We start from the raw sequence: 26,197 nt of genomic DNA on the forward strand, positions 1-26,197 counted from the left end.
GATGTACAAAATTCTGATATATTTGTCTAAGATTATTGTTTCATGAAAAACTGCTATTAAATGCTGAAATTTTCACTTGAATATTGACATGTAAAAAAGGATTTTTTCTTTTTCTCATTCAATTAATGAGTCAATTGAGATCATCTCTCTCTAATACCCTATTTATTGGTGTCTGCCTTTTTTGTTTATAATTTGCGACTCACATTTATTAATACTTTACATTTTATTAATTGATTATTTTAATATAAATCATAATAAAATAAAATCACAATCATAATAAGATCTTCCATATGCACAAAAACTAAGCTAGGGTACATGATCAAATGACCAAGTCCAACCTATTCACAATTAATCAAATGTAGGAGGAACCTATATGTGCTTCACATATACCGGCATGTATACATGAGTTTGCACGTAGACATGGGCATCGAGCCGGCCCAGGCCCACCGGGCCACAGAATAAACGGGCCGTGCCTGGCCCGGCCTGTTACTAAACGGGCCGTGCCTAACGGGCCATGCCAGGCACAGCCCGCTTAGCCTAAAAGCTAAGCCCAGCCCGGCCCTAAGCCCGTGGGTTGGCGGGCCATGCCGGCCCCTGGCACGAGACGGGCCGTGCCCCGTATGGCAAAAAGAAAATAGTCGTTACGGGCCGTGCCAGGCACGAGACGGAAACGGTTACATAACAACTATTTTTTGGTTTTTACCCAAAATACCCCCTCCCAACAATCATAAAATGGCTAATTTGAGGGGTATTTTGAGGAAAAAAATATTTGGAGTCCTATAAATACCCCTTTTCTCCCTCATTCTCACCACACCAAACCAACTCTTCTCTCCTTCTCTACTACTACTATTTCTCTCTTCTAGCAATATTTAGCAAGTGCTCTTCTAGCAATTTAATTTTTAGTTTGCATTTAGCAAGTGTTCAAGTGCTACACAAGAGGAGGTTCTTGTTGAGAAGAGAAGGAGGTTTTTGTTGAGAGCACAAGAGAAAGCTCACAAATCTCGGCTCTACCTCTGGTCCTCTACTCAATTCCTCATTGTGGTTAGTTTTTATTTTTTGCATTCATCAATTTAGATATGTCATCTTTTGAGGAAAGTCATTTTGGCATTCCTTCTGTTTCTGAGGGAGAAGAAACTAATCCCCAACCCCATGTTCCTAGTTCCTCTAGAACTAGTGAACCGAGTGAAGATCAAACCTCTTCTCGTAAGAGGACTAGTGCTGTATGGAATGAATTTGATAGAATTATGGTTGATGGAGTCTGGAAAGCAAAATATAAAAAATGTGCCAAACTTTATAGTTGTAGTAGTAGTGGGGGAACAGGCCATTTAAAAAGACATCAAGAGAGTCATAGGATGCATGATTCTCGTCTTCAAAGTACCCTTAACATACAAGGGGGATCACTTTTAGGTAATTTTGCATATAATCATGAAAATCAAAGAAAAGCACTTGTAAAATGGATAGTTAAGGATGAATTACCTTTTAGTTTATGTGAATCTTTTAATTTTGAAGAATATGTTCAATTAAACCTACAACCTGCTTACAAAAGAACTAGTAGGCGTACATTTAGAAGAGTAGCTATGACTAACTTTTAGCAATAAAACAAAGTTTAATTGAAACACTCTCTACTTTAAATGTAAAAGTTTCATTAACTTCTGATATTTGGTCAGCATCTGTAGGTAGTAATTGTTTTATTGCTATTACTGCTCATTATATTGATAATGATTGGCAATTAAATAAACGTAATCTTGCTTTTCGTGCTTTTGATTTTCCACATTCTGGGCAACAAATTTCAAATGCCATTTATCAAACTGCATGTTCATATAATATTAATGATAAAATTATGTCTATTACTTTTGATAATGCATCTAATAATAATTCTGCTGTTACATTATTAAAGGACTCATTGCATCCCATGTTAAATGGAAATTTATTACATATTAGATGTGCATGTCATATCTTAAATCTTTCTGTTCAAGCTGGCATGGGCATGATTCAAGATGTCATTTTAAAAATTAGAAATGCAGTTTCTTTTATTCATGCTTCAAGATCAAGACTTCAAGAATTTAAGGAACTATGTATAAATCATAGTAAACATTTTAAAAAATTTAAACTTGATGTAATTACTCGTTAGAACTCAACATATAGCATGATACATGATGCATACCCATATAAAAACTTATTAAGTGCATATATTAATGATCGTGGATTAGGCTTTACATTGACTGAAATTGATTGGAATAAAGGAAAAATTTTGGAAGATTTTTTGCTTAGTTTTTATAATGCTACTAATGTTCTTTCTGGTATTTATTATCCAACTTCATGTTCATTTTTACAACAAGCATATATGATTAGTCAAAAATTTGCAGAACATAAATATGATGATTATTTAATGCCTATTATTGAACAAATGGAATCTAAATGGAATGAGTATTGGGACAAGATCTGTCCTATGCATAACTTAGCTGCTGTATTTGATCCAAGAGTTAAATTGAATGGCGTACTAATTTTACTTGATGCATATTGTGAAAATATGATTCAAGATCCCGAACCTGCTAAAATTGAGGTAAAACAACTTCTTTATGATATTTATGCTATATATGATGAAAAAATTCGTGGATCTAGATTTTCCGTACAAAGCTTTATTTCTTCTTCTTGTAGTTCTCGTTCGTCATCTATTTTTTCATTCATTGCACAGAGAAAACACACACATGCTTCAAATTCATCTTCATCTTCTTCATCTTTAAGTAGTGAACTAGAATTTTATTTACGAAATGATCTTCAGTCTGCATATGATGAAAATCAAATAGAGAGTCTAGATGTATTATCTTGGTGGAAGAGTATTAAAAATCAATATCCTGTTATGTCTGCAATTGCACGCGATATTTTAGCTGTGCCGATGTCCACAGTAGCATCGGAATCCGCTTTTAGTGCAGGTCGGCGTGTTCTTGACGAAAAGAGAAGTAGGATGACTGGCGAAACGGTTGAGATGCTTCTCTGCTTCAAAGAGTGATTGGATGCTGAGGCGAGACTTCAAGATAAAGATGGACATGATACAACATCCTCTGATGATGATGATACAAACACTACTGAATAGTGAATACTGATGATTAGTAAAATTTTGATCATTTATTTTTATTTCTTAATTTTTTATAATTGTACATTTTTATTTTTTTAATTGTTAAAGTGAGTCATCTCTATTTTTTTTTCCTTTTTTATTGTATTCTGGAGGTCAGACCAAGGTCCAAACCTTCCTTCATGTACCATTTTGATTTAAATTAATAAACTGGTAGGGGTCTATGCCAAACCCCCTACTATTAAGGTGGCTTTATATTAATAAATCCTTAGTTCCCAATATTTATTAATTTATTAAAAAAATTTATTCTCATTTATTTTAAGGGGGACGAGCCGTGCCTGGCCCAGCCCAGGCCCGGTTCAGGCCCTTATGAGCCGTTCCGGGCTGGTTCGCGGGTCGTGCCGTGCTTGGCCCACGAATCGTGCCAGCCCAAGCCCTTATGGGCCGTGCCGAGCTGGCTCGCGGGTCGTGCCGTGCTTGGCCCACGAATCGTGCCAGCCTAGGCCCTTATGGGCCGGGCTGGGCTCGGCCCGCAGGCTAGAAATTCGTAACCCAGTCCGGCCCCCTTTTATGGGCCGTGCTAGGCACGGCCCGTTACTGTAGCAAGCCCGCTTCGTGCCGGGCCGGGCCGGGCCGCACGCATGAGGTATAGAATGTGTACAGATGTATGTACATGCTAGTCCATCTCTCTCTTATTCTCTTTTTCCCCCCAACCCATGTAGAAGCCGAGTCGCTGAATTGAGACATTGTACACAAAAAAAAAGAGGTTTGCGTAGAAAGAAGAAATGTCTAGCAGGATAAATAAAATAAAGATTCAGGTGATCCTCTAGCAACAAATGATGCAGCAAAGCATTTATAGATGAAACAACACTTTTAGCCAATGGTCATGTGTAGGAAGAAAAGCACATTCATGTTTCTAATTTGAAATCAATCAATTAAGAGCAAGAAAGATTCATAGGCATCCTTATAAACTTATAGAAAACATGGTTTGATACAACTCACCAGTAGTATATCCTAGTGCCTGATGTGAAGGTTTTGACAACAACATCACCAAGCACAACTTCAGACTCTCTCTATAAAATAAAGTAATAAAAAAAAAACTACAACTAACAGAGGTATCACAACAATCATAATAAGTTGTCGTAGAAATATATACAAAAAGCAAAACTTGCATAGGGTTTAGAATTTAGAGTTTAGAATTTAGAATTTAGGGTTTAGGATTAACTTTCTGCATGGCTATTTGCGGCCTGAATATACTTGTGAAGATTCATACGACATTTTCTTTTAGGAAAATACTAAAGATTGCCTGCCATATCGATCACCACTTCATTCACTGGTTTGATACAGAATAGGTGATTTGTTGAACACCAGGTGAGACCTGATCACTGACACCATCATCCCCCACGGTGTATCGCACCAATCTCCGAAACAATAATCATCGCAAAAACTAGAATGAATCATCATGTTGATGTTATGTAGACATCTTACGACCAAACAGATACGAGAAATGATTAAACAGAAATCTTCTTCTGTGTGTACTCACTATGTGGTCAGTGAACTCAAGACCACTTCAAGGACCGAGAGAGCAAAACAGATGGAAGAAGCAAACAAATTTTAAATTTATAAAATACTTATTGAAAAATAAATAAATAAATAAATAAATAAACGTTATGAATAAAGGCATGGTACTGTATATAACATTCTCGCATTAAATATAATTTTCAAATTTATAATAATTTAAGCTCCTAAAATTATCTTTTGTTAATAACCAATTATTCAATTTTAATATGCAACCCTAGGAGAAAAATAATAGGAGAGAACACAAGTTACAAGCCTAATAACCAATCTGAGTAGCTAAAAGTAAAAGTAGGTACGATTTTACTTATACATAAAAACTCTTTACAAACAAAATAAAAAATAAGCCTTTCATTGCTAACTATTTTTTTTTAATTTACTCAGATCATAATTGCATTGGAAAATAGTAAGACAAGGAAGCCGATGGTATGACAAGGAGGCATATAAGGGTTGTTGCTAGCTATTATGGAACAGCATGCACACAGATATTTAACTCATAACTTCAAAATATGCTTTCTTTTTGTACTTAAATACTCTATTTTGTGAATGCTAGTTTATTTTGTCGAAAGCTATGGAAAGGGAAATCGCAATTTGTTGAGCATATCATATTTATAAAGTTTAAGAGGCCTAAAATGCTAGTATTACTATTTCGAAACAAAAATATCAAAAAAGTTTTTATGATGTAATATGATAACTAATCTTATCAAAGCTTAATATGGTTATTTAGTTTTTCTTCCCAGCCTAATATATTGGTAGGGGAAAAAGGCAAAGGTAAAACAGCAATCTCCAATTTTAGAAGGCAGGTTTATAATCTTTCATAAACATAAGTACGTTCACCTATAAAGTCGTCCATATCTGATTAAGAGGGATGCATATACCGGAAAACAAAAGAAAAGAATGAAACTAATTGAAACCAAAGATTCTGATAATCATGATAAGTACAACATATCAAAAGATTTCACACATTATCTCTTAACAGACTCCTTGTAATGATTGTCTTCAGCTTATTTACAGAACAAACGGGACAAATACACATGCTGTAAACAAAGTACATAGCATTCTAAACATCTCAACCTAACGATCAACCTGATAGCCGTTAAGACTGAACTCAAAATGAACAAACGCGTGACATGATATACAGGGGCAAAGAATAATAACACAGAATAGCACATCAAATATGTTTCTTTCAAGGTTCAAATGCACATGAGCAAACCAGCCACCTCTGAAGTGCACTCTACTGGAAACTTTTGAAAGCTTCGACTGCCAACAATCTCCTCGCTGTTGGTGGAGCTGGTGGTGCCAACCCAGGTATATCTCTGATGTCCTTGTTATGTGGGTTGACAATCTAAAATTTTGAAAAATAGCGTGAGGCTCAAAAGAACAGTCTGCAAGCATGCATGTACAAGCATGAGGCAGACAAACATATGCGAGATGAATAAACTGGAAATTGAAGTATCCGCAAGCACTACTTCTTGAAAATTATGACATAATGATGACATGCTATATACATGATGTTTTGCTAGATCCACATGATTAAGCAGAGAAGACACGTAGAAAGATAGAGCAAGTTGTTCCTTCTATAGATCCAGGGCCGGCCCGAGCCTTAGGCGACTGAGGCGGTCGCCTAAGGCCCCGGGCCAATGGAAGGCCCCGGGAGGCTGACCAAAAGGAAGCAAAGGCCCCATATAAACGGGATCAGGAGCTGGCTAAGAATCTTCTCCCCTCCATCGGTGGAGAGTTTCCTGGCCTGCAGAGGGGCAATTTGGAAGTTGGGGACAGTAGTTTTGTTTTGGGTGGGGGGGGGGGGGGGGGGGGAGAGAGAGAGAGAGGAGGGATTTGGTTGGCTTGATAGACGCCTGAAGCCACTCTTACCTTTCATCCCTTCTCTTTTTTGGTTTTGGTCTTGGTTTTCCTTCCCTCACATTACTCCTGATCCAGCTGGGCCATCCGGAAGAATGATAGGGGGATTGGAGATGGACGTCTTGGAGGGTGGAGATTCTTTTAGTTTTCTCCTCTCGGCTTCTTCTCCCCTCTTGGGTGGTAGAGAGAGAAAAGGAGGGAGGGGGTTGAATGGCTGCTGTGCCGTGATGTTGCAGTTGCTGCTTGGGTACTCACTTGAAGGGGAGATGGTGGGATGGGACTTTTATTAATTTGATGGAGTGAATTTCCCATAATGACCCTACTTTCTCTTATTGAGAGATTTCTTTATGGACAAATTCTTTTCTTACCTTGACCATGAAGTGCCATAGGATGACCTTTTCCTATCCGGCTCTTGCTTGACATGGTAAACAGTATTGCCAAGTATTATCTCAGTTATTTAATCAGTTTCATGGCCCTTCATTTAGAATAATTACTTTTATGTGCTTCCATTCAAGAATTATATTAAATTGAAAAGGCTTCTTGTCTATCTTTGTTAGATTCATGGTTGAAATAGTGTACTTGATAGCTATCTATTTTCATATATTTTTTTAAGTATTTTATATTTATTAAAAAAATTATTATTAAAAAAAATTATTATTAAAAAAAAAGGCCTCATTCATTGGATTCGCCTTAGGCCCCAGAATGTATTGAGCCGCCCCTGTATAGATCTCAATGATCTGATGATATCATTCATAAGAAAACTGAAACGCATATAAAAGGATCACAATCTAATGGAAGCCAATTAAGTCATTTCTATTCTAGTGATGGTCACGTTATGAATGAAATAGAAGATCAAGAAAAGATACTGCTGTTATGTTCAAATTAAAATCTTAAATTTTGAATCATATGAAGGAAGCTTCAGTCTCCTAGTAAGTGAAAAAAAAAACAAACATCCAGGCTTGGAGAAAGAAACCACGAGAGGGAAATTACCTTCACAATGATGATTGCAATTACACCACAAACAATGAAAAATAGAAGAGCCATGATACACTTGTCAGTAGCCACCTGGAATGATGAAGTACAATGGTTAAAACTGGCCTAGTCACAGTTATAATGAAAAGAAATAAAGGAACATCAAGCATAAAGATCACGAGGACAACCTGCCTACCAATCTCTTTCACCAGCTGAGAAGCCTTCTTAATAGAAAACTGAATTGTATCCAACTCATTAACAATTCGACCCATCTGTTCAGTCTGCAAAATTACAAATTAAATACTTTAGGAAAAAGAAAAAACAACAGAGACTGCAACACTTGAGACAAGGGATATCCTTAGCATGACTACTCTACATTCCAGCTGGCATTTTATACTATAAGAAGTTAATGAGTCATGAACAGAGAAGTTCAGCTGGGCTAAATTTCATGTGGCCCAGTAGGCTCCACTCTTCTGGTATTCTCTAACCCAGGCTTGGCTTGACTAAGCTCATAAAAACAGGTGTCTACTTAAGTCCAACATCCTATGACCCCGATTTCCAAATAATAAAATAAATTTTTCACATAAATTAAGCAGATAACACTTATAAGCACTTATTTAGTGAAATAAGTTAAAATGATGTTAAATTCATGATTTTTTAACTATATTAATTTTTTGAAGTCTTTACATATATAATAACTGAAAATGTCAAAGCAAATTGACCTTAAACTAAAACTAACCAACCAAGCCTGTCTCAGCCTCTTAGGCCCAATTTATCAGTTGTTCTCACTCCAAGAGTCAAAAATTTAAGCTCAAACTCTGCTCTAAAATGCTAAGCTAGAAGGCAAGCAAACCTAGGGCAACTATTGACCTCAACCACTTTCCAATTTGGAAGGATAAATAGAAATACTAACATTTACTTACTTGGCCTTTAAGACTTGTAGCAGTTTGAGCTCCTACTTCAATGGTTTGCTCAACAACCTGCAAGTCAACTTTATCATGAGAACCATCAGAAAGATGAATGGCAGGAGGGTTTTTTCACAAGATATCACATTATACCATTTTTGAACGTTCAATTGCTTGATCAGTCTCATCCATCTTCTTCATTCCAGCATCTACAAGCTCTTGATTAGACATTGCTGTAGGACAACAGAATATTAACAACCTCATTGAAAATGACTTCAAGTTAAATCAGTCATGAGCAAGTCAAGAAGCTTAAAATCAAATTAGCAACAATAAATGATTAAGGAACCTGCTAGTATTGCACTATAAATCATAAGCTGTACAGAGAATTGGTCCAATTTTCTTTCCATAATAGAGGAAGCTCTGAGCCCTTTTTTTCTTTTTCATTTTCTTTCAGCTAACAACAGAATGGTGCAAACTAAGTAATTTTCATGGCACTAGATCTAAGGACAAGGATGTACAGATACGAGGGTTGCATAGCCAAGCAGCTACAGGTAATAGTTGCACAAAATCCCATATATCCAAATGTCGAGACCTGAGGGCTATGTAGTCTATCTTCGTGCACGTGCATGTGCATGAGCCTGGTATTAATTAGTCTACCTTGGAATTTCTTAAAAAGAGGAAAATCTATATTATTGACAAAAAGAGGTTCAGGTATTATCACATGAGAACACAAAAAAAAATAGTTGCCCTTTTGCACATCACATTACCGTCAATGTTAGCGCCATCCTTCGGCCCTATCTCGGCTAGTCGGCTGCAGTTAGCAATCAACTAGGATTAATGCATGGAGATGTCAGAAATGCATGTTGGGCAGAGCAAAATGGAAACAAATATCCACTTAACCATAGGGTTACCTATGGCAATTACCGAAACCATTTGATGGCTAAATAGGCCCTTAGATTGGTGACTTAAAAGGAACCAATTTGAGACTAGTAAGAGATTTAAGACAAGACAATCCTTTCAGAGATGTCCAGCCAAACAATTTAAGTTCTCACCAGATAGACATGGATAGAGGTTGCTTGAGTTTTTTTTGCTTCTATTTTTTAGGTGTTTGTGCGTGTTTTTGAGAGAGAGAGAGAGAGAGATGGTGAGAGTAACACCTCCAAAGTTTGAATATGAACCACTCTCCACTGGCCACCACAAGCACTGATGAGAGAGTTGCCAACTGATGAGGCTGCTTAAGTCGTCATTTCTGACAACCATCCTCATGCCTCTATGCACCATTATTCCATTTCATGCAATGAAAATGCGGTGATATTGTGCATATTGACCAAAAATGAAGTATACAGTATTTCTATTTGTTTTGTTCCTCAACTTCAGAAGATACTTTCAAATGACTCCTTTATCCTCACTACCTAATAGAACACTTCCTTTTTCCTTAGTCCCTTTATACTTTAAATTCCACTTATATTTTGTTAGTCTTTTTCCTATCGCCCAGTCTTGGCTTCCATTTCATCCTTGACTTCTACCTCATGGCTCGTTTCAAGAAGTTTAGGCAAACCCACACCTTTAACTATAACCATCCATGAAGTCAATAAGCTGAAGGATCAAGATATGTGATTTATCTATTGGAGAGAACTTCGAATAAAAATGGTCAATTATAATTGTCGTCCATTATCAATGACAGAAATTATAGAGAACAAGCCTGTCATACAAAAATGGGCCTGGCATAAAAATCATGGCTCGTGACAAGGCCAGCTCTTCTGAAATAAGTTCCTGCAAGTCCTTACCACCTCTATCCAAGTCTTCTTTAATCTCCTCTCCACTTTAGACCCTTCAACTCATAATTAAGACTATCTCCTCCCATATTATCTTTGTCCAAGGTCTTAAAAGTCAGTGCCAGTGGGTGTGTCAATCACCCACTGGCATGAGTGATGAGCTGTGCCTAAATTTAAAACAAAAGAATTCAAAAAATATTTCTTAACAAAAACATTTAAAAAAGGTTAATAGGTGCCATCATAGCACTGGCTCAGCATGGTGCATGCTGGCCAATACAGACTGGCACAGCAGGCACGTAAATCCTTGTCTCCACTTATACAAAGCATCTGATTGAACAGCTGCAGGAGGTCCCCCAACTCCTATTGATGCAACTCCAGTACCTCTCACATACTGAGCTTCAGTTGGATTTGAGCCAACTTTCAACTTACCAAACACCACTTAAAAGAATTGCAAGATATAGATAGATCATACTATAAATGAACAGTAGGTAAGGATATACCCCTTAAAACAAGCTAAATGAGGTAAAGATCAAGTATAACCTGATGCCATTTGAACATTGTCCTCAGCTACGGGATCGCTACCTCCAGCACCCATATCAAAGAGTTCAACTCTTTTGTTACCAAGGCTATTTTGGTACCTGCAGAATATCAAATTGCAAGGAATATCTACTACTCAACAAAGGACCAAGAAGAAATCACATTGCAACTCATATCCTGGATATAAGATAGAAGAACCAATAATGGCAGACAAATGCAAATGTTCCAGATGAGTGCATAATGAAAGGCTAGAAATCTGGGTCAGTAGCTACACTTTGATTATTGGAGATAAAGACTACAAAAGGATGTAAGAAATATCTATTCAGAATATTTCAATATCAGAGGTAAACAAACATGCAGAAATGTTAATGTTTGGTTTGATACAACAATATTTCCATTTTGAAATCAGGAACAGCTAAGCAAACAAAAGGAGAAAAGAAATAGATGAAACAGATCACAGTTATGAGTTAACTTCCAGAGATGAAATAAACTGGGGGACTAATATCTACCCAGGCAACCAAAGCTTAACTAAATATAGAATAATTATGCATAAAAATGTATGCAAACTGTTCTCAAAAAAAATGTATGCAACCAAATCATAGACAGAACTAGATGAATCTATAAATTCAATTTAATCTCATTGACGATAAGGAACATTTAGCACCTCCCAAAATTATCTAAGTTATAGGTTAGCTCAGTAAACGTTTAGAAGTTAACAGGTATTCTAGAGGTAGAATTACCAAATAATATTCCCAACATTCCCTTATTGCAGCAAACAACATTGCAAATCTGCTCTGCTTTTACCAACTCGCAATGTAAAATATGCTCAAAAAAACAAGTGTGCAACATAAATTCCAAAATTTATTACCTACTGCAGTTTGTCCGTACTTTTTTTTTGAAAAAAAAATTAAAACTTAATAGATCCTAGAACAGTTTGTTTTTGAAAAACCATACATTCAGTTTGTCTATGAGGGCGGACCTTCGCACAATGGTGAGGTTGCTCTATTATGACTTCGGTACCATGGGCTTGAAACATGGAAATAGCCTCCCCATACGGGGTAAGGCTGTGTAGATTTGGCCCGCCCTAGACCTCATAGTGGTGGGAGCCTCGTGTGCGGTATGTCTTTTTTATATATATTCAACTTATCCATGAAAGAGAATGAAGTTTCTATTCTATATATGCCAGTACAATGCTACATGTACACAAAATAACAGTGTACAAACTATAGGACTTCATATACAATCCACAAATCATATAGGTGTCATTTCATATTCTTTCATGAGGTTTTTTGGAGGAAAAAAACTTAAAGTTTTCTATTAAGTTACCAAGTAAATCCATGTCATATGTTCTGTGGCTTTTCATTATAATCAATTTAAAGCCTTCAAGGAGTTGAAAGACACAAGAAATGAGATGTGCAGATAATAAGACTTATTTACTACCATCAAAAACATCATCTCATTAGAAATCACCAGCGATCTTTTGATGAAATACTGATAAAATGTTAATTCACTGTGTTACTGAATTTGACATTGGATCAGTGCAGTAAGTGGGACATGTTTTACCAAATTACAGTTGACTATTTTAATATTATAATTGCATTATGTTTTCCGGGTATTAAAGATGCACAATAGTGATGCAAACTATCTCGACATAGGCAACTTCTACAATATAAAGGAAAAAGGAAGGTTCCATACACCAATTATTGAGAAAGAGTTTTCTTTTATTCTCTAACCAAGAGATAAGGAAAGAATGATGTGGCTTCAGAGGGGCCAACAACTTGATTGAACAATTAATTCAGCAACCATTTGCTTTTGAAAAAAAATACATTTTTCAGGACTACAACAGTCATCTTGCCAAAGCAAGATCTATGTTTTGTAGTTAAATTTGGATTTAAGTTGGCCCTATATAACCTATCAAGTAAATAAGTTATTAAGGTTATTTCAATCATTTTAAGAATCTTCAGTAAATAAAAGAACAAGTTAATGGATCACATAAAATTTGCTTTCTTTGTTGTATGTCATAAAGATTTATACAGGAGTTTGCTTGTCACAAGTTTAGCTGGACCGGTACCAGAACCCATGCCGGTCGGCTGCCAATTCGGTACAGGTTGAACCGAGAGATTCATCCTAGTTCAATAGACCATTTTCAAGCCTTTCGAGATATTGAAGAGGAGGGGGAGGAGGGGGGGGCAAAATCGGTTCATAGCAGTTCAAGCTATATTTCGGAAAAAAGCACCGAACCGTGTTGGTTTCGCACTGGTTCGATTCAGGGGCGGTTTAGAGTGGTTCAAGCTATTTTTTGAAAAAACAAAGCACTGAACCATGCCGGTTCCATACGGGTGAACCAGGCAGTTCGGCAGACCATGGTTTATCGACTTAAAACTTTCTTAGGTACCCTTCTCTGCGACCACGGAAAAAGTTTTATGAGACTTTCACTTAAACAATCACTGGAGAAGATTGTTTACCAAATGCTAAGTCAAGCCTTCTTCTGTTTATGTCACTCATATAATATACTCGAGAAAAATAAACACAAAATTACAGGGACTGGCTTAGAGTGAATCACCTAAAATCAATAGGGGCATCTAGTATTATGATAGAATGCCAAGCATGGATGCCCCTCCAAATTAAAGAATCAAACAATGCATATCTTCTTGATAAGGCAGTACGCCAGTATCTATCTTGACTAAAAGAACAGATTTTTTTTTAAAGGATTAACACCAACACTATTGACACATACGCATATCAATAGAAAATCTCAAATTTTTTTCTTAGGATAAGCATGCAGTAGACAGGCAGACTGTAGTTACATTCATAGGGTTGGGACCATAGCTCAATAGTTATATATGTTCATAATGATAGATAACTAACAAAACTGATCTCAAATAGAGCAAGCACAAAATGGCTAACATTCTTGTAGAAAACCATAAGTTGCACTAAAGGTTTTATTATTAACCCTGAAGATGCACTTCTATATGACAATAGAAAACCAATCAAAATTATATTAATGAGAGAAATATGTCTCTTCAACAGTTAATAATCATTTCAAACTTACGTTTTTCTCAAGGCAACATACGAGTTCAACTCTTTGATCTGCAATGACAATGTAAATTAATCACATTACACAGAAAGATGAGAACAAAGATGAAAAAACATGAACAGAAATCACCAACCATGGATTGCTTCTTTTCATTAAGCTGCTTATTGACTTCAGGAGGATTTCGATTTTCTTCATCTTTAATTGCACGATCAAACTCTTTAATCAACCTGTAAAAAACAAGGAGCAAAATAGTTAAAAACACATGTTTCAAAGGCATCATTTATTACAAAAAAATTATATTTGGTCACTTATAAAACAACTGATGAGTTGATATGATGTATATGAAGTGCAAGCTACATATATGTACTTGTTGCTCACTGAAAATTAGAATAGCTTAAATAAATTCTTTTACATAGAACAAACTGAACAAAAGTTTGATTCAACATACCGTTTACATTCCCTCATTTTTCCTGTCAGCTCCTCCAATTGCTTAGACTGTCTATTAGCGTCCTTAATCTTATCCAGTTTCTGGAATCCATTTCTGCAGAGAATCAAGGAAAAGGCAAGCTTCAATAAAATTGAAAACTTTACTAGGAGCTTCCCATGTGCAGTTTTGCATTTAATACTTCGAGTTTTGAAGAAGGCATACAATAATCATGATGGAACATCATTTTCCTTAAACACACAAAGAACTCTTGGAAAGCAAGTTTTGTGACATAAAGAAGAATCAAAAACAAGTCACATGGACCTATGATTTATTCATTCTTAAATGCGCAAAACAGAAAATAATATAGCTACATTGTTAAAACCAATATACAACTGGAATCACAAAACCAGCTCATAGTTATTGTACATGTGAATAAGCAACACATAGAGAGCATGAGAAATTTATGAATGCATGACTCCACTTACAACAGATATGCTTTGTAAGACAAATTAAAAATACATAAATAAGTGCTCCATGTCATAACATTAAGTTCATTTGCCCAAATACCATTTTTTTCCCATTACAAATGACTATATGTGCTCCACAAAGAAATTTGGTGTCCTGCACAAGCTCCCTCACCCTCCGCCCTCCCCCCTTCCCAAAAGAGGGGAAGGGGAGGGCAGAGAAAGAGAGAGAGAGCAAAGCCTCATGTCAACATTTATTTAGCACAGCAAACAAGATAAACATCACTTTGTTTCTCCCAAATGCCACAAATGGACAATCAAGTTCACTACTATTATGATAGATATTTTGTAAGGGAAGAAAAGAAACACAATTGCTAATTTTGTCTTTTATCTCACCTTTGACAACAATAAACTTTTAGAGGTTATCCCGCTGATGTATATTTATATGAATATGTATATGCATAAACAAGCATACTCAAGATCAAATGGAGTACAAAAGGTGCAAAATTTTGATGATCAAGTCATTATTTCATTGTGTTCAAGATACATGGAATACATGAAGGAGTTGTGATGCCAAAATTGCTCAAACTTGTACATCCACCTTATGAGCATTTATGGAGGCTGCACATACCTAAAGGTGACAGTTTAGACATTTGATACAAGAATCCTTTCCCCGTAACATCAAAGGATTTTATAACCAGTTTATACGTTCACAAGATTCACATCAAACACTACTATATGCAAGTTCATAGTCTTATGATACTACAAAATATAGCAGAGAACATGTAGGAGGAGACAAAAAATTGATAAAATCAGGATGAACAAAGGGAATAAATGAGAGAACCATAGTATCTACCACAATATTCAATAATTTAGAAGTCACCAAAATTCTGCCTACAACCTTCTCTGCACATAAGAGAGATTGCTGGAAATCAAAACCTTAAAAGACTTAATCTGCACACAACATCTAATTAAATAATTTTATTATAATTTAAAATTATAACTCAACATTCCTAAGAAAAAAATACATAAATATCAGAATATTTCATCCATAAATAAACCTGAAATTCTAATAAAGTTTTTTTTGTATCTAAATCGCTGGAATTTGGCCCCTAAACTTCACCTAAGTAACAAAGACATGATCATATCCTTGTGTTCCGTCATGTCATGAAATATCAATCCGTCCTAGTACAAGTTGGATGATGATGGTCTGGCCCAAGGTTTGCCAAACTAATTAAATAATTTTACTATAATTTAAAATTATAACTCAACATTCCTAAGAAAAAAATACATAAATATCAGAATATTTCATCCATAAATAAACCTGAAATTCTGATAAAGTTTTTTTTGTATCTAAATCGCTGGAATTTGGCCCCTAAACTTCACCTAAGTAACAAAGACATGATCATATCCTTGTGTTCCGTCATGTCATGAAATATCAATCCGTCCTAGTACAAGTTGGATGATGATGGTCTGGCCCAAGGTTTGCCAAACTAAACTGAACCGCCCGATTCGGCCCATACCAAAACGACTTGGTGGGAGACCGGGTAGGTTCACCTACTTTTTTCAAAACTGGCTCCAAACCAGTTCCGCCCAAGGTTTGCCGAACTAGGCCGAACTGCCCCGTTCGGCCCGTACCGAGCCCACCTAGTGGGGGACCGAATCAGTTCACCTATTTTTTTCAAAACCGAAACTGTCCAGAACGAGCTGGAACTAGCCACAAACCGCACGGACTCGGTCCAAACCGGCCAGTTCCATGCGAAACGAGCGCGAACCATCCAATTCGCACCGAGTCGGACCAATTCCGAATTGGCCCCCCTCCCCTATTTTTTTACGCCAAAAAATATCTTAAAATTTGTAAAATAAGGAGAGATCATGCCACAAATTTTGATTTTGGCTTGATTTTATGATATGCTGTAAATCTATGGATGATCTCCACAATCACATAAAAAATTTTAAATTTTAGATTATATATAATTTTTAAAAATTAAAAATATATTTTTGGATTAAAAAATAAAAAAATAAAATAAAATTTAAAAAATCTATAAAATCATACGCATATTTACGGACATGTAAGCTACTCTCCAACTAAATTTGGTGTCCATTTAGTCAAATTTTGATTCTATCATGCACAGTGGCCTAGGCCTAAATTTTTTTAAAAAATATATTGCTTTTGATGCATGTCCATGGGCTTAGAAAAATATATGTAGCATCCATGGTAGGGTTCTACATGAATTTGAGCTCAAATTAATTTTTTTAAAATATTTTTAAAAATATTTTAAATTTAAAAAATAATTAGAAATATATAATTAATACCAAAATTATGAAAAATTAGTAGTACGTAATACATATTTCATAAGTATTTTTTGAAGTAGAAAACATAATTTTCTGAATTTATGGTCTTTAAAAATATTTTTAATTTAAAAATATTAAAAATATATAAACAAATAAATAAATATGAAAATTAGTGCTATGTATTAGATAAATCAGATATATTTTTTGAAGTAAAAAATATTATCTTAATTATAACAAAAAATTTTTATTTTTAAATAATTAATAAACTGATATACTTGATAAATCTGCAGGAATGGAACTATCAAGAAAAAAAGAACGAGAGCATGATATTGGTTGGAATCATAAAAAAATGCTTTTGGATCAGCACTATTGGAAGTGCAACTGGTGCACACAAAGTTTAAAGGAGGAGGGGTAACCAAATTGAAGCAGTACAAAGCTAATGGTTATCTAGCCATATCTGTGCCGAAAATGACCACAACAGCTGATGAAAAAATACTTCACTAATTTCAAAGAAGCAAAAAAAAAGGATTGCAAGAAGAAGGTGTAGGTGGACTGCCAAGCTACAGAACCACCTTCCTATCACTCTAGAGAGTCAGAGAAAGCGTCCGCTTCAGATGACAAGGAGGCATAGATCTAGGCCGTCATTCAGTCGAACCTGGATGATCAGTGGCAACAGGATGAGGTGACCAGGCATATGGCTCGATTTGGACCCTCATACTACAAGTCGGGCTCCGGTTCTGCGAGCAACAAAACAGATCTAGAGTTCAGAAGGACCTCCTTAATTAAGAGGGCCATCAGCAAAGGCGGTAGCCGTATTACATCTATTATAAAGGCTTTAGGTAGTAGAAAGAGTTCTCTAGAGAGATTCCACTAGGAGCCACCATCCATAATTTATATCTACATACCTTTTCCAGTAAGAATTCGAAGTAGCAGAGGATTGACACAATGTTAAAGAAGAATAAGAAGAAAGATATGTACCGAGGTATTGATCGTAGCTCCACTTCAGCCATATCCCAATGAATGTGACAGACAATACGTATTATAGATTTGTCATTTCCTCCATACAGATTGTCGATCCCAGTGTACATCCTCCAGGATCGAAGGACATCTACGGTAAGCTTCTTGACAATAATAAGGAGCTAGAAAAATGAATTGCCTCATACAAAAGCAAATGGCCCACATATGGACTGACGGTGATATGTGATGGACCGATCCTAACAAGCGGAGCATTATCAACTTGACATACTGTGATACGAAGACTTTCTTTCATAAGTCAGTTGATGCTTCCAATCATGTGCACGATGCCAAGTAATCCTCAAATTGATGGAGATGATTGATCAGGTAAGAGAGAAAAATATCGTGTGGGTTATCACTGATAATGGGCCACAATATAAGGCTACCAGAGAGATCTTGATAGAGCGACGTCCATATATTTTCTGGACCCATGTGCTACACATTATATTGACCTCATGTTGATAGACATTGCGAAGATTCATAGAGTGCAACAGACAGTAGAGACAGCCCGAACCATCACCAGAAATATTTATAATCATGCATGGTCCTATCACTGATAAAAAGATATGCAAGGAAAAAAATCTTGAGACCAGGAGTGACACGGTTTGCTACCAACTACATTGCACTTGATAACCTTCTCGAGAGAAAACCAGCTTTATGTCAGATGTTTGTCAGACCCGAGTGGAAAGAAAGTAGATTTGTAGTGGCGAGGCAGACATTCTGGCAGCGGGCCAAAAAAATAGTGAAGGCAATCCAACAATTGTACGAAGTGTTTGAGCTATGGACAGTGAAAAATAACCCCAGATGGGCTTCTTGTATCATATGATGGAGAGAGCAAAGATTCAGATCAATGAGGCAGATCCGACGTATGCCCAAGAGTACATCGACATCATTCAGCGACGGTGAGACTATCAGATAGATAGGGACTTGCATATATCAAGTAAGCAAGAATATTGAAAATTAGACTTCTCCTATACTTGTATAATTTTACTAAAACAATTACGAACTCTATCTGCAGCATACTACCTGAACCCGAGGTTTCAGTACACCGTACCTAAAATCAATATGGATGAACTTTTGGCCGCTTTGCGTAATGTGATTTACAAGATAGAGCCTGATCCAAAAGTCACGATCCTATGTCTAAAAGAAGTAAGTTAACTTAAATGATATGTGTAAATTAACTGGTATCTTCAATTATTAACATATTACAACACGGTTCTTTTTCACAGGCCAAAATATTTGGAGAGGGTGCTGATAGCTTTGGAGTCTTAACAGCTGTCATAAGTAAGAAAAGTTTGAATCCAGGAATACTACACAATAATAACTATTACCTAGTGTTAGATGATTACTAATATGATACTATCTTATAAGTAATTTTCTTCAATGTTTTTGCAGCTGAATGGTGGATATATTTTAGTTTCTCCGCAAGAAATCTTAAGTGGCTAACTATCCGGATCCTCTTCCGGACGGTCTCCTCAAGTGGTTGTGAGCGCAATTGGTCCACCCTCGCCCTCATCCACAGCAAGCAGAGGAACCGTCTATCACAAAAGTGCCTCAATGACCTTGTATATGTTCACTACAATTTGAGGTTGAGGCTGAAGTGCATTCATGAAGAAATGAAGTTAAAGTGCACAAATCTGATCCATAATACTTTCGTTAACGATGAGGATGATCCTATAATTGGATGGCTTGTGGACCAATAGCAAGAGTTGAAGCATGTGAGCGAGGATCACCTCTACGACCAACTAGTTTCGTAGCCAGTGACACAAGAATCGATACATGGTAATGAGCAGATCACAACATTCCATGCATCCTTCCAACTGGTCATCCATAGCCACAGGGGTCACTAAGGAGTCGGTCATCACATGACTCTTATCCGAGATATCCTCTCAAAGATATGATCGAGAGATACTTGACGAGGCCACCACGTTATCTGGTTGACTTGGTCACAAGGGCGACATCCATCCTCCCAACATAACCAAATAATAAGAAGCACGAAGAGTAAGCAGGCAACTGCGCAACGCGCCAAAAAAGAAAAAGCAACTGCAGCCTCCATGAAGAGTGTGGAGGAGCCAATTGACTTACATTTAAAGACCAGAAGCAGCAGCAATGATAGTTCTGGTGGTCATTAATCTGCTGACCAAGGAAAAAGTGAAGAACATAAGACCACCATTTATTGAGTGGCCTTCGATTCACCAGTGAGTTCCAGTTTATGCATGCTACAAGGGATAGGGACCACGGTGCATGATCTGGTAGAGCTTGCGATAATACAATCGCATATAGAAGACCGGCTACTCGAGGTTATTTAGGAAGACACGATGCAGCTACAGATGACCTTGCGCATGGAGTAGGGTCCATAAATATATCAAATTCCAAATCATATATTGCATCCTATTATCCGCAGCTAGAGGTAGCCTATGATCCATACAAATATGGATATAGATATAGTGTTTCTAAGGTACCATCTTTCGATGACTACTATCCTACGCAGCCTGGAGCATCTTACGGATCGAATTTTGCTGCCAGCATATTCGAATAGCCCCCTCCACAGTCGCATTATCAGCTGAACACCTCTCAGAATCAGAGCTTCAACGAGAGATCCGAAAGTGCTTATAACCAAAGTGTATTCCTTATGGGATGAATATACAAGACTAACGCCTCTTGATTAGAAGGATGGACTGATGTGCCTCCTGACTATACTAATGATTCGAATATCTACGAGAGGCATCGCCACTCGACGAGATTTTAGATATTGGTATGTATATTGTATTTTAAATATATATAATTGATTGTATTATTTTATAATTTTCACCTCACTAGTTGACTTTAGGATATTTTATATTGCTTCTTATACCATGCAACATCTCACTAATTATTTTATAATTTATATCACTTTAAAACAACAAGATGCATCATTTAGGTTATACCGGAATTATAAAAACATCAAAAAACATCAAATTATACTTAAAATTATTGACAAAGTTGGAAAAAATTGATTACCAATTAATCAAACTTAAAAAACTTAAAAAAAATTGAAGCATGCCAATTCGTAACCGGAACGCCCAAGCATATCGTGTGTCGATGTAGTACTGAACCGATACTGTAGTTCGGTACTGTACCGACCTGCCCGCTGATCGGTATGGATCCCGGTACCGGTTCGGCGAACCTTGGTCTAGCCTTTTGATCAAATAGCCCTCAAGTCAATCCTACACCAAACTCCATTTTGGAAACACTCATTATCAAGTTCTTTTGCCATTTCGTTTTTTGGGTTTGCTCATTATCAACCCGGCATGACTTAAATATCTCTTCAATCCAGTAAGACGTGGTCTAAGAATTCCTTTTCATGGATCGACTTGCTGCCACTATTGAGATGTAGAGAATCGGCCTATTTTCTTTGGAACTTGATGCAGTCATAATATGTCAGGTAACACTTTGTTAGCTAAGTAACTTGCTGGTATAGTTCAGATCAACAGAAGTACACAAAGAACAAGTCTGAAAAAACTACAAAAAGTATCATACAGTACTGAAAATTCCTCTCAAATATCAATCTATGCCTCACACACAAAGACCCAATCTCCTTCCAAAGCAGAAGAAAGAAGCTAACTTACTAATGGAGCTAGAATCTATGACTTGATCAGAATAACCTCTCAAGCTCATTTGGCAATAATTGGTTATATATTCAAAACAAGCATGGAAAATACCGATTTGATTGCATCAATAGACAGCACGAAAGTCATACTTCAACCAATATACCTTGATTTGTTATTATAAATTTACCTCTTTTTTCTTCTGGGTGCAGTTACACTGTAGCTAATGTTCCCAATAAGCAATGTTTATCCAAAAATGAAGGAAACTTACAATGCACCAAGTCTTAAAATTGTTTACTAATGGCAAAGAGACCAAAAAAGTTTGTAGGTAGTTAGTCACCCCTAACCTAAAACCAAGCAAACTTGAAAAACTTATATGGTTTCTGGAGTTGCTTCGTCTTCAAACTTGTCTCTCACCTTCATCTCAATATGGTTTTCGGAAAAAATTGTCATCAATAGTGACACCGAGGGGAAAAAAATGTCGTCACATGTTTTGTGAGAGATACTTTATACATAAAAGGACTAAAAAGATGAGAAGTTAATGTTGAGCCTCAGTGGAAGCCAATCTAATATAGGACAGCAAGGGGTTAGTGCTGCCTACATGCAATAGTGGACCTTGAGGCAAAGGATTAGGGTTATAAAGGACTTTACAGCCCAATGCCCATGTTCTGAGATAAGGATAGTCAATAACAAAACTTGAAATTTAGGGTAATGGATGTTTAAAAGAATGTCTATCTAGGATATCCTATGTGGGAAGATGAACCAAATCACAATCTAGAGCTCTCTTAGAAAATCAAAAATAAACCACGACCAAGTTAATGCATACAAAAATTGGTAGACAGCAATAAGATCTACTCAAAACCCAAAAGAAGCAGGGATAAACGGTAGATTTATGAAATAAAGAAGAAGAAAGAAGACGAAGAAGATTGAGAGAGAGAAGAGAGGAATATGTAACAGAAAAAAAGGAGAGCAGGCAAAGAGGGGAAGAGAGAGGGAGGAAACAAGGGCCAAACCTGGCCTTAGATCTTCCATTCCATTCACAATAAAAAACCAGCATACAAGTCTTTTGCTCGATCCGCTTTATAGAGACTCTTAAACTTGACCCACAAGTTAATGAATTTTACTCCTTTTTGGACTCTTTATAAAGAAAGAAACAATTCCCTCAAAAATTTTCAAAACAAAGTAGTTACTGACTCCTAATATACTACAGGTATTGTAGATCACTATGCACACTACAATGACATGAAAAGTAAAAATCCCCTTAACATACTACATTGACTGCTTTGGGGCCTCTTCAAAACATAAAGATTTTATGATACCACATTGATTGGCTGTTATTGAACTTTAAAACAACCTAATGATTTCAAGCTAAAGCCTAAAATCAAAGAACTTTAAATTGGTTTTTGAATGTGATACCAATCAGTCCTACATCATTCTCTTCCACTTCGTGGATCTCACCCAAAGATCTTTTAAGATAAGCTTGATCCTCCAATAAGGCATGGTTCATCTGTTTGATGACGATCTTCGAGGAATCCAGCAAAGTAGTAAGAAAACAATCTTCATATGGCTTGATCTTGATCATTGGCTTTATATTAGTGAATTAATCTTGCCATATATGCTCCTTGCATGGATCTTCATTATTTTGATCTTTAGACTCTAAGAAATCCAAATGAATTGACACTAACTGATTCTCAATTAACAAATCTTTGATGATGGTATTGTTGCATGATAGATCCTCAACCATTGACTCTTCACATGATAAAGCATCAATTCCAGGCTTTTCACGCATCAGTTCTTTCGCTTCTTTAAGATTCCTGATCTGTAGAATCTCAGGGAGCTTTTCCATGACTAAAGCCACTACAATCACTTGCAACATGTCTACAGTGACATGAGATCGTTGTTAATGCATATCAGCTTCTTGTCCATCGGGCAAAAGATCTTCTCATATTTGACATGCTCACTAAGCCCACCAATTCTGAAACTCTAGTCCTCATTCATGATTATGATAAAAGGTAATTGCATCCCAATCATTTCTAGATATTCCTGTTTTTGCTCTGTAAGTATTTCCTGCAACTGTCATACTCCTCCATTGCATATTTTCACAACATCAATATGCCCCCTTTTCTCAATATGCTTATTTGATGTGTCATTTTGTCACATTCCTATAAACTCTCTTGATACAAACTATTTTACACACAACATATATATTTTAAAAGCCATGTCATGAGAATGTTCTTCCTCCTACAAACTATTTTACACACAACATATACATCTTAAAGCCATAACAAATCAGCATGCAATGGTCAACCGTCGTTGGTGTGCAAAATTATCCTTTTTATCCTTGCTACCTAAATGCTATTCGACTAGACTCATATAGATTCAGAATTCAATTGATATGTTTAACTTCAATCTTCACAAGTAATAGCAAAAGTCTCAAGTAATGGTTGTAATTTGTGATCATGATGCTTTTCCTAAATTTATCAAGCATTTTATTAGCATTTAGGAACTATGAAAAAAATATTATTCTCTAAGATAACCACGTTTGTTCCCTTACCTTTCATATAAAGACTTGTCTCCCATCTAGTTCTACAGCTTGTCATACTATACATCTCCAGGAAATGCCATTCCTTCGACAAGCTAACTGGCTGCTCCTATCTTCTATCACCTCCATGTTTTGATCTCGTAAATTTTGTGCTCCAAGATTTATCATCCTTTGACAACTTTTTAAAACTAATAACCTCCTTTCAACAAACACATTGTTTCTCAATGGTACCCTCTATCCTTATTCTTCACCACTCTAAAGTAATTCAAACTTTACCTCACAACATTTCTATTGGCTTGTATACATTTCCTGGCATTTATTGATCTCAAATTCATAAAAAACAATCTTTTTCTTTTGCGGGTTAAATCACCACAGGTTAAATTTCTAGCTTGTTTTTCACTTGTTTAAAGCGAGAATTTTTCATCATTACCCATTACAGCTCTGCACTCCATCATGAGTCTTTTGTTGCATGACATTCTCAGCCTAGTCATTTTGTTGTCTATTGGGCATGGTGTTGCTTTAAGTTTCATTTTCATTTGATTTACCCATGAACTTTGTCATTCTCTTTATGAATCACATCAACTCATTCATAATTTTCTTCTTCTTCCCCTTTGCTCCCTTTGTCTTATCACATACATCCAATAACTATGGACCCATTTTTCACAATCAAGACAAACTCCTTCGAACAAAATTTTTTCTTGCAGTTAACAGTTTTTTTTTTGTGAAATCATTCTATATAAAACAAACTCTCTCTCTCTCTCTCTCTCTCTCTCTCTCTCTCTCTCTAAGCTCATTACACATTCAATTAAAAACTTTTTAAACATAATATCAGCAAGGAAGCATAATTTCAACAAGGGAAACTTGTTTAACACCATCATAAATACTTTATTTAAAAAGAATATTGAATCGCCAGCCTATCGGTTTGCCTAACCCATAAATTTTCAAGAAATATTAAGAAAATCTCTTTTTCCTCCTGTTATATATCATTCAACCAATAAATTATCATTAAATTAGAAAACAAAATACTCGCATTTTCCGCTAGGAACATAGATAAGCACGCATCTAAGACTCCACAAATCGTCAGAAATCACCCCACGTATCTAAAACCCGATGATAATGATAGTTTCATAAAACGGAATTAAGGATTGAAGAACGATCTTACTGAAGGGCTCGGAAGATGTCGGTGATCTCGCCAGAAATCTGCTCCAGCTCCGCGCTCATTGGCAGATCGCTCGCCATCCCTCCCAAAAATCAGATCCCCGCGCCGCAGAAACTTCCCCCAATTCCGAATCCTCAAACCATCATCCCACCAGGGAAGAAGTAGAAGAAGAAGAAGAAGAGCAGAAATCCTTCGCCTCCCGCCGATCAACGTCGACACCAAGAGGGCGCCAACTCCGCGAAGGAGGAGAGGGAGGAGGATAAGGCTCCGAGACCGCGAATCCCTAACCCTAATCCCTCTCGCCGAGATTACGGAGGGCCGGGCGGAAGTTAATCGAAGTGGGGTTCGAGGGAACGGCTCCGATTTTTAGGGCTCCTTTTCGAGGAGGAAAGAGGAGGAAGAAAGCCGTGGGTGGTGGAATCATGGAAAATTAATTTTTTAAAAAAATATTTTTAAGGGGCCAGTCTGCTTGCGGTACATGTCACGCGTTGTAACAGCTGTTTTACGGTTTCGCATAATATAAAATTTGGATTTTTCGATCGGATGGATGGTAAGGTGTGGAGATTCGGATGGAAATCGCGATTACGGTGAAAGGGTGATATTTTTAATCTTTGGAACCGCGTCTTACTTTATTTTCCCCGGACCATTACGGACCCGGTTGAACCGATTCACAATCAGTAAATCAGAGTCGAATTTCCCGTTTTGCCACCAAATAAACCGGATTTCGCTGCGGGTTCTAGCGCCGTGGGAAAGGATTGGGAGCGACATGGCAGAAAGGGACAGATGACAGGGTGCGAGTGAGGTGGAACGAGCTGTCGTGTGGGGTCACGAGCCAACGACCATGTGAGCTGTGGGGCCCACCCTTAGACGTGAATAAAAGAGACCCGCCACCCGTCTTTCCTCGCTGCGAAGCGAATGCTCCGGGGTCGGGATCTGGGTTTGGGTCGGGATCTGGGTTTGAAATCGCATTAGGTT

At 36.8% G+C, this 26,197-nt stretch overlaps 1 protein-coding gene across 1 annotated transcript; it reads right to left on the reverse strand.

Annotated features, from left to right (window-relative positions):
* Positions 1 to 5,547: 5,547 nt before the first annotated feature.
* Positions 5,548 to 25,648, reverse strand: LOC103720052 (novel plant SNARE 13-like). Its single transcript, XM_008809577.4, has 10 exons — positions 25,226 to 25,648; positions 14,183 to 14,275; positions 13,868 to 13,961; positions 13,750 to 13,787; positions 10,701 to 10,798; positions 8,539 to 8,618; positions 8,404 to 8,460; positions 7,669 to 7,761; positions 7,499 to 7,573; positions 5,548 to 5,993 (listed from the first exon to the last, which is right to left on the reverse strand). The coding sequence occupies exons 1-10, from the start codon at positions 25,300 to 25,302 to the stop codon at positions 5,883 to 5,885; spliced, it is 816 nt and encodes a 271-aa protein (XP_008807799.1). The 5' UTR covers positions 25,303 to 25,648; the 3' UTR covers positions 5,548 to 5,882.
* Between the last annotated feature and the right edge of the window lie 549 nt (positions 25,649 to 26,197).

This window comes from Phoenix dactylifera, chromosome 13, assembly GCF_009389715.1.
Source record: "Phoenix dactylifera cultivar Barhee BC4 chromosome 13, palm_55x_up_171113_PBpolish2nd_filt_p, whole genome shotgun sequence".
NCBI lineage: Eukaryota > Viridiplantae > Streptophyta > Magnoliopsida > Arecales > Arecaceae > Phoenix > Phoenix dactylifera.